This window comes from Heteronotia binoei, chromosome 1, assembly GCF_032191835.1.
Source record: "Heteronotia binoei isolate CCM8104 ecotype False Entrance Well chromosome 1, APGP_CSIRO_Hbin_v1, whole genome shotgun sequence".
In the NCBI taxonomy this organism is placed as follows: domain Eukaryota; kingdom Metazoa; phylum Chordata; class Lepidosauria; order Squamata; family Gekkonidae; genus Heteronotia; species Heteronotia binoei.
Window position 1 is genome coordinate 173,453,357 of NC_083223.1, and position 12,699 is coordinate 173,466,055.

The 12,699-nt window shown below is 41.4% G+C and overlaps 1 protein-coding gene across 2 annotated transcripts in view; it reads right to left on the reverse strand.

Moving 5' to 3' along the window:
• The window catches only part of HEATR5B (HEAT repeat containing 5B), a 91,392-nt gene that overhangs the window by 77,294 nt on the left and 1,399 nt on the right, over positions 1-12,699 (reverse strand). The window contains exons 2-6 of one of the 2 annotated variants that reach the window (XM_060244265.1): positions 12,373-12,424; positions 8,827-8,996; positions 8,126-8,337; positions 5,642-5,750; positions 344-493 (exon numbers count right to left, since the gene is read on the reverse strand). In XM_060244265.1, coding sequence (XP_060100248.1) covers positions 344-493; positions 5,642-5,750; positions 8,126-8,337; positions 8,827-8,952 — 597 coding nt within the window. In that variant the 5' untranslated portion in view covers positions 8,953-8,996; positions 12,373-12,424. The remainder of the gene's footprint in view (positions 1-343; positions 494-5,641; positions 5,751-8,125; positions 8,338-8,826; positions 8,997-12,372; positions 12,425-12,699) is intronic. The other variant, XM_060244256.1, reaches the window with a different exon arrangement.

Genomic DNA, 12,699 nt, shown 5'->3' on the forward strand with positions numbered 1-12,699 from the left:
ATAATAATTTTTAGTGCTTAAAGGAGAAAGAGACACATTGTTCTCAGGGTTGACAAGCCTCTCTTATTTTGTCAGCTGAAATACCATTACAAAAGGTTAATCAGCATGATAGTGATACAGTGCCAATATAACCTATTCTGCAGCAGCCCAAATGACTATAATCTCATATCACACTACATCTTTTAAGCTTTGTCACTTCTAACAATGACTGCCGGGACAAGCACAGGAGTGCTATGGGGTCAACAACAGTGTGCTACACACACCATTCAATTAAAAAAGGTCTGCAGATACAAGCAAACTAAGAATTATGTTGCTATAATTTCCAATGAATAAATCAACCTACTTTTGCTACTGCACATCGCACTGCCATAGATCTGTCTGTGAGGAGAGATCGGGCATTCTTATAAATATCACGGTGGCAGGAAGCTGCAGCGCCACCCAGTCCACTCAGGACTTTCTGTAAACTCATCAATATTTCACTCCGGCCCTGTGACTGGAAATTGCAGTGGGTTTTTTTTTTAAAGGAGGTAAAAAACAAAGCAATTATTATAAACAAGTTTCATATTTTTGTAACACAGTCACATATTGATTTTTATCATTTAAAAATACTGGGCTTTGTGATACATTTAAATAACATGCTTTACATCTTCACAATACATATCTTTTCTACCATCACATCTTTGATGGTTCTCAGATAATGGCACATTTTAGAAAAGGCACATCAAGAATAAGCTGCTAGTTTATGTGAGCAAACAAGAGCCCAAATTTGTACTGTGGTATAAGAGCAGAAAGCCACAAGAATGGGATGACAGCAGAAACTGACATTCCCTTCCTTTACTGCAATTCTTCAGCCTTGCATGAAACCATAAAGACCAATTCCATGCGAGCAGTATAGGATAACACTGCAGCTAATATGATGCCAATCTTTGCTAGCATTACAGCTACAGAGCAGGACTGGGAGAATCAGTCCATAGGCTTTGCTGGTAGTCCTTGAGGAAAGGAAAGGGAAATAACTCTAAAGTTTGCCACTTCAGAGAGCATTTTAAACATCAATAATAACAGCCTGATCATAGCACAGCAGAAATTTCATCTAACATGTAAACTATGAAAACTGGCAAATAATTACTTGAATTGCGTTTGAATTACTGTTCAAGTCTATACAAACCTTCACCATTTGTGGATTTGAGTCACAATTTCACTTATTCAGGGTCTGCATTTTGATCACAAGATACCATCTCCAGCTTGTTTTTATCCCAACTGTAAGCTCATTGTACTCATTACATGGTCAAATTTTGTGGGAAATTTGGTCACTTTGCTATTGGGAGGCAGCAAATCCCTGCCTCACAGTATACATGAATTTCACCACTCATAGTAATCCTGAGAATGAATCCCCCACAAATAGCAACGTTACACTATACGGCAATGCTTTCTTTTTATTAATATTTGCTTATGCTTATTAAAAACATAAAACTGTTACCCATTTGCTTCCTGCTGATCCTTGGGAGGTGGTGGGCTCTCTTTCTTTGGAGGTTTTTAAATACAGGTTAGATGGCCATCTGATAGCGATGCTAATTCTGTGAATTTAGGCAGCTCATGAGAAGGAGGGTAAGAAGGGTTGCATCAGTGCTTAGTTCTCATGGCCCAGGAAATTGCTGTTCACCATGTTGGGGTCAGGCAGCAATTTTTCTCCAGGCCAGTTTTGCCAGGGATCCTGGAGAAGTGGTTTTTTTTTGGGGGGGGGGGGTGGTTGTCATATTCTGTGCTTGGAGCAGGGGTCACTGTGGGTGTGGAGGGGGAGGTACTTGTGAATTTCCCACATTGTGCAGGGGGTTGGACTAGATGACCCTGGAGGTCCCTTCCAACTTGATGAGTCTATGAATCTAAGTTAACTATGAAAGCAATTCCAGTTTAATACAGAAACACTTAAGTTTTAGAAAATCAACGAATATTTTGGGATGCATGATGGACACAACCAATCACCTTGGAAATAGGCAGAACTACCAGCAAATACACACAGAGTCACTGCTTATACAGTTCCATGCAGATCTTATATGCAGCAAGCGTCTGTAAAGGCAACAGTGGTTTTTTTGCAGCTGCTCAGCCACTGTGGAAAAATGAGGCAGCCACTCAAAGAATAGAATATCAGTTCACACATCTAGCTAACAGCCAGGGCCAACCCTGGACTATCTGGCGCCCTAGGCAAGACTAATTTCTGGCGTCCCCCACCCCCCGCACTACTAACCAATTTTCAAAAACAGATGAATTGTAAAGCACAAGACATTGCTCCCTGATCGGGATAGCCCAGGCAAGCCTGACCTTGTCAGATCTCAGAAGCTGAGAAGCTTTGATTAGTGCTGATATTGTAAATTAAAAATTAGTCATTATACAGCTCATAAAGTCAATTGTTGGTCTTAAAGGTGCCACTGGACTCAAACTATGTTCCTTCATTAACACTGATATTGTAAATTGAAACGTAGCTTTTATACAGCTCATTTTAAGTCTTTCACTTACATTTTCAAAGTGACCCCTACAGCAGCCCTGTAAGGAAGCTCAGCATTATTTCAGTTCCACAGTGTGGACTGCCTAATCAACTTTAAAAAAATATTTTCAGAGAGTAGCCATGCTGGTCTGCAGTAGGATTCAAGTCCATTAACACCTGGACAAGATTTCCTTGGCATAAGTGTACAAGAGTCTCAAAAGCTCATACCCTAAAAATTTTGTTGGTCAGCTGCTCTGAGAGAATCAATGAACAAGCTTGACAACCTTCCTTCATCTACTTGGAGCACACACATATCTGTAATGGTATTAAAACAGTCACCAGCATAGTCCTAAAGAGAAGAAAACTTTGAGTGAAAGCAATGCTCCCTCTAAGCTATGGAGTCTTGTGAGCAAAAAATCTACTTTGTGAGCTACTGCATAAATTAATTTGCTCTGGGGCTATTTTTTCTGAGCAAAGACGAAAATGTGTGAGTTGGAAGCTAAAAAACTGTGAGCTAGCTCACACTAACTCAAATTAGAGGGAACGCTGAATGAAAGTATCCCTAGCAAATACTTATCCAAGTCTCTTTCTCACTGGAAAGGAAGAAGACACCTGCAAACTCCCTCACTGCACTGTTGCAATTGGAAACTTATATTCAACATAAATCTGTTTGGAAACTTATGTTCAACATAAATCTGAGATGTGATTCTGCACAACTCCCCCTACCCATCTCACATAGAGGCACAGTAAAAAGCACAAATCAAGAGACACAGTCTTTAGCATGTTCACGCACTCACTTTAACAGAATTCACTTGCTTGCTCGTACTGTTTAGGACTGCAAGCTTAATCTAGAATGACTGGGTACAAATCTATTCCTTTTCTTTGACCTTGAGCAAGTCACCTAAATTCTCAGTCTCAGTTCTCCACCTGTACAATGGGAATGCTGGTGGACTACATCACAGGGCCATTAGGAGGACTAACAAAGGTTTGCAGGTTCTAATTCACATCTTTTCAACTAGCTAAATTTTTGGGGGTCATGGTTCTGTGGGATTACATTTTGTCCTTTTTTAACCCCACAATATCTGCATCAAGCTTTTTGGTGGATAAAATGCTTAGAGTATATGGATTTGTGCCTGTTTCTTGCTGTGAATGGGAATGCTTGTTTAGGAGGGAAATGGAAGTTTTAGATCATAATTTATTTCACAACTACAATCAAAGCACAAACTTATTAAAGGAATCACACTCATGTAGAAGTGCTTATAAATCACCCCATATGGCAGACACTCTAACACAGTTTCCTCCCCCATCTCCTATGTAGGGATAATGAAGGGGTTAAGAGCGGGGGAAAAGGAAAGGTCCCCTGTGCAAGCACCAGTTGTTTCCGACTCTGGGGTGACATTGCTTTCACAACGTTATCATGGCAGACTTTTTACGGGGTGGTTTGCCATTGCCTTCCCCAGCCTTTTACACTTTCCCCCCAGCAAGCTGGGTACTCATTTTACCGACCTCGGAAGGATGGAAGGCTGAGTCAACCTTAGGCCGGCTACCTGAATCCAGCTTCCGCCGAAATCGAACTCAGGTCATGAGCAGAGAATTCAGACCACAGTACTGCAGTTTTACCACTCTGCGCCACAGGGCCACTATGTGGGAAGCAGTTATAAACACAGCCTGTTCCCTTTACAGCTTTATGCCTTTACATTAAAACAAATCCACACATTACATAGCTGTGTATGTTCCAGGGAGGGTAGAGTTTCGCCCCCCCGCCCACTGAGTTGCTCCCAACTGCATTTTGTTTGACACAGAAGACATAAAGAGCCACACTTACACCAGGAAAAAAAGAATAACTTTACAGTGGTTTTCTTTGTGGAAAAGATATACACAATTCCCAGGACAAAGCCGGCCTCTTCACACTGGCTTTTTGGCACCACCAGATTTCAGAAGCATCCATCTAAAACCACTTGTGGAGGGGGGGGGATGCAATGGAGATTTCCCATTAGGGCAGACAATCACTTTTTTCATAAACTGGGTCTTTTAGGTTAAAAATGACCTTGTACCCAGCTTGCTGGGGGTAAAGTGTAGATGGCTCGGGAAGGCAATGGCAAACCACCCCATAAAAAGTCTGCTGTGAAAACGTTGTGAAAGATGTCACCCCAGTCGGAAACGACTGGTACTTGCATAGAGGACTACCTATTTACTATTGTAGTGGCACAAAGAGGGAGGGGGAAAGGTAGTTAAGGATGGTCAAACAGTGGCTGACTGTTTGGAAATGCAAAGACGATCTTTGGGAAGTTTCCGGGGTTCCTGTTTTTCTCTGAACCAGTTATTTTGCCTCCGCAATTTTCTACCCAAGGCACGCCCCCCTCCGCTTCCCTCACCCAGCAGGCATGGGCTCTTGTCCTCTTCCCCTACTTTCCTTTGCTAGCTTCCCCCCCTTCCTTTCCTAGGAATGCAGGAGAGAGACGTGGGTAAATATTTAGAAGAACCTCCCAAAGGGATCCTGCTCTGTGCAAACTGGTCATTGCCTCCTGTGCCCTGATGCTGCTCTTTGCAAACCTGAGGCTGGGGGCAGAGGCAACACACCGTGCGAGGTCAGGAGACTTGAGGCAAACTGGCCATCATCGGCGAAAGGGGCGGAAAGGGCGGGCCAGGAAAGGAGGCGAGGAGACCAGCAGCAATCAGGACGGGGAGGGCAGGAAAGGTAGCGATGAGATGCACGGAGATCCAGGTGGGGAAGGCTGGAAAGAAGATGGGGAGAAGCGGTGGCAATCGGGGGAGGGAGGGGAATGATTTTTTTTTAAACCAAAAGATGGGGGCGGTCAATTCAGCGCATTTCCAGGGCTGGCGCCCTAGGCAAGCGACTAGTTTGCCTAGTGGAAGAGCCAGCCCTGCTGACAGCCCAGCACGCTCTCCTAGAAGTTATCTGGGGGCAACCACATTATGAGGGAACTCGATCAAAGTAGCAATATGATAATTAGGGAACAGGGAACAACAGATAAACTGCCAACTGACACAGGAACATTTGTTTGGATTGATCAGAGCACTTCAAAGCCAATGGCAGCAGATATTACTTCTGGCAGTGCTTTGTCACAATTTCTACCAGATAAACATGGAAGAGCAATGAAAAAAGAATAGGCAGAACTTTTAGGACATGCTTACACTCACCTCAGCACTTTTCAGAGACTTTAAGAGATTATTAACTGTTTCTGGAAAAGAACTGCCAAGCATTCTCCCCATTTTTTCATAAAATGCTCCAACACATGCCACAGCCGTGCTGCAAAAAGGCAAAGTATTCTCTATCAATTTTTCACCAAGTAAATGTGAGCATCAGACCAAAAGCTAAATGCTGGCCACCTCCAGTTGAAAACTTTATACAGTGCACTGGTTTTCATGAGATTCTCTGAATTCATAGCTTTCATTTTTTTAAAAAACAACAAAAAGCAGCAATATATCAGTGAGGAATCATCACCAGGGCTTTTTTTGAGCAGGAACACACATGGGAACAGAGTTCTGGCTGGTTTGATATTGGGGGTGTGGCATAATATGCAAATGAGTTCTTGCTGGGCTTTTTCTACAAAAAAGCCCGTGTGAAACAATGGTGGTGTTAGGGGGTGTGGCCTAATATGCAAATGAGTTCCTGCTGATTTTTTCTACAAAAAAAGCCCTGATCATCACACATACAAAGCTCCAGGATACTCTTCAACTCTCATGATTCCCAGATACTTATAATAATCCCTGACCCAGGAGAGACTAGTTTTTGAAATGTATTTTGAAGTATACAATGTACACCAACTGCAATTTCACCTATCCAAATAGTGTTCTGCAGGCAATTATGAAATAATTAAGTAAATTGCAGTCTTCTGTGATTTCAGAATACTCTTCATAACAAAATAAAAGCACATCAGAAGAACACAAACATCAAAACTTTTAATACACTACATTAAAAATTTGTAATAAATGGAAAACCAAATTGATTCCAGAAATATCTTCATTACTTCCATTTAACATTACATCCCAGTTTTTCTCACACAGATAAACCAGAAGAATATGTTAAATGGAAAGAAAGGGGGATTTACAGAATGAGAGACTTTTACAAAAATGGAACTCCCTTTACTGTAGTACAATTAAAAGAAAAGTTTCAAGGAGACTTAATGAATTGGATTCTTCTCTATCAATTACATAATTGTGAACCCTACAATAAGGCAAACTCTGACAAGAAAGATGATGAAATTTGAACAGATCCTAACGCAACATATGAAAACTGCAAAAGGAATAACTTCTAAAATATATTTGTTGTTGAAATAGATACAAATACATCAAATGGACTGAAAACAATATAGAAAAATTATACCGGGCTAAAAATATAACAAAATATATGGAATAAATTATGGATGACTCAAACAAGGAAAACTGTATCAATAGCCTTTAGGGAGAATTCTTTGAAACTACTACATTGATGGTATATTACTGCAGTGCATCTTGCAAGAATAAGCAATACAAATAATACATGTTGGAGAAACTGCAGTCAACAAGGCAATTTAATCCACAGGTGGCGGTCATGCCCCATAGTGTTACAGAAGGAAGTAATTCTGCTTAAGATGGCACTGTTACTAATTGGCAGTTGTAAGAGGTTGCTACTGAAGACACATAAAAGAGATTATTGCAGTGGCTGGTATTTATTTGTTTCATTTAGAACCTACATTTCTGGCTGGGACTCAAGGCAGAAAACAAAACACAAAAGAAAACAAAAAAAGAAAAATTCAGTCAGACATCATAAAGCATACATTGCAGTAGAACTTGGATTACACAACTGAAAACAAGGAAACAAAAAACCCTGTCTAAGGCATGAAATACCATAATGCAGAAAGTGAATTACTGCAGTCCTGCTGTGACTTTCAGTACCAACTGGAGTTTCCAACCTGAGTTTAAGGGCAGACCTGCATATGGTTCATTACAATGGTCTAGGCTTGAGGTAGATATAGCATGGCTCCATGTGGCCATATCAGCTGAGTCAAAGTAAGGAGCCATCTCTGGAGTAAATTAAGCTGAAAGAATGCTTTCTTCTTCAGCAGCAATAATTCTTGATCCAGTATAGTCCCTAGCAACTGTCAGAAAATGTCAGATGGACTCTATGAAGTGGAAAGCTGTTTCAAGACCTTAGTATTCCCAACCAATATTACCTCCATCTTGTCAGGATTCAGCTTCAACCACAGAGGTAAGACACAAGCTCAGGATATCTACAACATCACCAAGTGATTTGGATAAAGAAATATAGAAGTATAGCGCTTAATGACAACCTACTCCAAAACCATGAATCATTTCCCCTAAGTGGCAACCTGGGCAGAGGTGGCAGGTGTGGCATGCATCTTCTGCATCACTGTTGTTGCCACCTGGGATCCAAGGAAAGCTGCAGAGGCACTTTTCTGCAGCCTCCCTTGAATGCTGCTGAGCAACAAAAGAGGATGCCACAATCACGTCACCCTGTAATTTATCACTACATAATTCTCCAGAGAATTCTAAATTCCAAGAGGGAATCATCAGAAGCAAGCTGCCTTTTGAGGTATCTGCATTTTCAGAAGTTAATAATCTGACCAGGACCACTTTTATCTACTAATAAAAATGTTCTTCTGTTTGCAACATAATACTTACAGTTTGGTTGGTAAGTAGGCAGAAGTATCATCTTTGCTTTTGATAATATCATTACACTTATCGAGCGTCTGAAATACAGTAAAAGTGTCTCCAATGCTATATAGCGCAGCTAGATTTTTAGCAAGTAATTTCCGAGTGGGTGGCCCAGGAGAACTGCTGATAAGACCAGTTAACTGTTCAACAAGCTTTTTTTGCTTTTCTTTTACATCCGTCTGTCAACAAAATATGCAAGTTTATTTATATTGGCCATCTAATTTCAAAGCTTAATTCTTTCAGTTGACTGATATACATGTAGTGTTATTTCTAGGATATTTTTTGTTATGAGTGTCCTGTCATAAATTATCTTGTTTTTCATTAAGATAACCTCATATCTGATAGTTTATTGCAGGAAACCAGTAGTGGCTTTATCCACCAGCATTCTTTCCCAGTTCTCTTCTGACATTAAAAGAAGTAGTCATACAAACTTACAAAAAGCCTCTGCTCACATTATTATGCCTAGGAAAAATAAGCTGAAAAAACTTGAACCATTGAGACACAATTACAATATTGTAAATTTAATGACTTGAAGCAGTAGCACAGTTTAAAAGTTTTATACAGGTCAGTAATTTTTTAAGGTTTGGAATACTCAGTTTCTAGATGTAAGTGCCAGAATGGACATACAATTCAAGAGAAATAACAGCAGTCAAAAAGTCAAAATTTACCTTGTTAGCAGCTACAAGTACTTTGTCAAGGAACCGCAGCCATTCAAAGATGAAAACTGGTCTCTTTGCTTCTGTAATTTGAGCCAAAGCCTCTTCATTTAATAGTAAACTGTGTGCAAGCTCCATGGCTAGCTAAGTTCTGATTCGGCTATAGATGCACTTCTTTCCTGCTATGTAAAAAGAATATACCCACGCTATAGAATGGCACATTTTATTATGTACTGTAGCGACAACAAACACAGAAATCATGATCAGTTAATATTTTACTGCATCCCAATTTGACAGATACTTCAGATTAAACACTCTGCCACAAAAGCTTTGCTCATTGGAGCAGTATCTTCTGCACATGCCAGCATGCAAATGGACAAAACCAGCCCAACAACTACCTATCCATGTGCCTTGTCTGTTGTGGTCTTATGGAATAGCCTACCTGAGGAGGTCTCACGCTTCAACTTTCTGCAAAATAAGCAAAACTAAATTATTCCAGGGAGCTTTTCTATACAGGACATTGCACTATACTAAATTATTCACAAAATTACTTGGATAAATCATTAGGAACTATGGTCAATACTACTGTATATGGCTTGCTGGTCTTACTATGTAATTTCTGTATCACTGAATGTAGCACGTTAATATTTATACTTTGCCTCAGTTCAGCTTTTAAACTTCTGGTTGGTTCTACAACTTGAATCCTATTGTACTGTTTAATGAATACCCCATCATGCCGATCATATTTGATTCACTCTGTGTAATCCCCTCTGAGTCCAGGTGAGAACAAATAATTACAAATAATGTAAATATTTATTTTATTTATTTATTGTTTAGGTTTTTAGACCGCAAAAAGGGCTCAGAGCAGCTTACAAGATAAAACACTAAAACAATGTATATCTAAACCAATATTAAATAACATTAAAAGCAGATTATAATTAAAACAATTTAGATGGTGAATAAACAAAATATCACTACTCCCCCACTCCTGAGGGTAGGCAAGGGGGGGCTGGGAAACCTGAGAGCACCAGGTAGTTATTGTCCCATTGCTGTCCTTAACCATTGTCCACTGTCTACTAACACTCATGTTTTTCATAACGTACATATTAAGAGAACAGTGCCATCTGACACAAGAACAAGAAAACAGGTATTCTAGTCACCAAATGGCTACAACTTGGAAAATATGCATATATACAATACACACTGTCAAGAGTGCCTCTTGCCATTTAGCCAGAACGCTACTTTCGCTTCTTGCTTAGCCAGCTCCTACTTCTGTGTAACAACTGAAGCATTTCCTTCTGCCTGATCTCAGGGATGGCCAAGGCCATCTCTGCCTGATATGTGTGCACCTGCGAGGGGACTGGAAAAGAACTAGGGGGGAGGGATTGCTTGTTTCGCGCCTTGGGTTTGAATGTATAATGGTTTTCACATAAGCTATAAGTAGAGGGCATTTGCCCACCAAAGCCAGTTTTAGCAAGAGCCATCTTGAGCCTAACCTGTCAGTAAGTCTATAAAAGTCTATTCTTTGAATGGCCTGGTGTTGATCACTGAACTGCTGGGGACATGACACACACAAAACTGGTTCATATGTGACACAGCTGAAGATTGGCTGGTTGATTGCATCAGAGCCGACTGAAGTTAAATCCATCTAAGATGGAAATCCTGTGCCTGGATCGGGGAGGGGGGGGCAGGAAGTGGGATCAGGCTCCCACCCTTCGATGGTACTCAATTAGTGCTGTTGATAGAACTAAAGAGCTTAGGGGTATTCCTGGATGCCTCTTTATCCATGGAGGCCCAGGTTGCTGCCACTGCAAGGGCCACCTTTTTCCATCTGAGGCAGGTCTGACAGTTGGTCCCCTACTTTACCCCCATGTGATTCATGCAAAAGTCACCTCCAAAGTGATTCATGCAGCAGTCACCTCCAGATTAGACTATTGTAACTTTCTTTCCTGCCCCGGAAACTCCAGCAGCTGCAGAACGTAGCAGCTCGGTTACTGACACTGAGGCCTATCCAGGTGCGGATGTAGCCAGTGCTGCGCAAACTGCACTGGCTACCCCTTGAGTACCGGACCCGTTTCAAGGTGTTGGTCCTTACTTTTAAAGCCCTTCATGGTCTGAGGCCTGCATATCTTCGGGCCCGCCTCTCCTCATATGAGCACCACCCCCCCCCCCCCGGGGCTCTGAGGTCAGTTTCACATCTTCTTGTGATCCCTAGTCCTAAGGATGTCCGACTCACTTCAATGAGGGGCAGGACCTTTTTGGTTCGGGCCCCATCTGGTGGAATGAGGCTCCCCTGGAGATGTGGGCCCTGCGGGACTTATTCAAGTTTCATAGGGCCTGCAGGATGGAGCTCTTCCCCCAGGCTTTTAATTGATCCAACAGGCATCTTCTGAATCGCTTCCCCCCAGCACCCTGCTATCAAGGTGCTCAAGTTTCTGCTGAAAGCTTCCAGCCTATATGCTGTTGTTTGGTTTGCTGCCAATTGTGTGGATTATGGTTTTTTTATTTTATGTGACTTTTGTACTTATGATATTGTTTAATTTGATGTGGTTTGTTTAATGTTGTTTTAATGCTGTAAGCTGCCCACTTGCGGGATAGGACAGGGTATAAATTGAAAAATTAAATTAAATTTCCTTGGAGCTGCAGATCAGGCTGCCAGCACCCTTGCCCCCTCCATTATCATAGAGCATGAGATTTCAAAATAACCAGTCCTTGGATTTTGAAACAAAGTTAGGTTTATTGATAATCCATGTGGCTCATTCGAGCTGAAGATTGGGACTGATACTTTGTAACACTAGAATACAAGCTTTAAAATGGCATATCAAAGGTTCTATAAACAATCCTACATTCACATGTGAAATTCACACTCTGGGTCCCTTATCTATATTGCGGCTAGCACATCCTGGGTTCAGTCCCAGGAGGTCTTATCTTCAAAGAGGACATTCCTGCATCTGTTAGTAAAAGCGAAAGAAGAAACTTTGATGTGCTCACACTTTAATTTTGGGTTAGTAGCATTTCTACAATCTGAATTCTCTAACATAAGAATAACAATTCTAAGGTCTGACTTCTGTAATATAGAAGGGGTATACAATGCTTGACAAGAGCCAGGGAAGCTCAAATCACTTCAAGCAAGCAAAATCTAACACAGGGTTCCCCAGTGCAGTGTCTATGGGTGCTATGGTGCCTGCCGGCATCTTTCCTGGAGCTCACCAAGGGTTTTAGAAAGTGATCTGTGGAGTTGTTTTTTGTTTTTTCAGAGTTTTTGATATGCACAGTATAATACGGACAGTGGTTTTATGTAAATAATCTTTTCTTTCTTTTTTGTATGTGCATTAGATGTCTGCAAAATGGAGACAGATACTGCTAGATGAAGGTTTCTTAGCCAGCTCCATAAGTATACCAAAGGTGCCTGTAGGCTGAAAATGGTTTGGGACCATTGGCCTAACGCAATGGAGATCTCAGCAGCAGTGAAGGCAGCAGTGAAACACAGTTTTTTGGAGAGGGGCAGGAGCTGATGAAGAGTGCTGAACTTTGGTGTCTGGGACTCATTTAGGTTACCTTATTGTCTGGGCTTCAACCAAGTCTGCCTTTGTCAGCTGTGGATCACCCTCTGTAAAAAGAGAGGATTGTTTTTTTCAGGACACAGATCAAGGTCATGTTAGTCTGTAGCAGGAGAAAAGAGCAGTGGCACCATAGAGACTGACAGGGTTCACTGCAGGGGATGAGCTTTCATGAGTCACTGCTCACATCTTCAGATGTAGCAAGAGTATGGGTCCATCTGCTCTTATATCTTGGAGAAGGGGGTGATTTCAGAGGGGCTGTGGCTCAGTGATAAAGCATCTGCTTAGCATGCAAAAAGCCCCAGTTTCAATCCCCATCATCTCC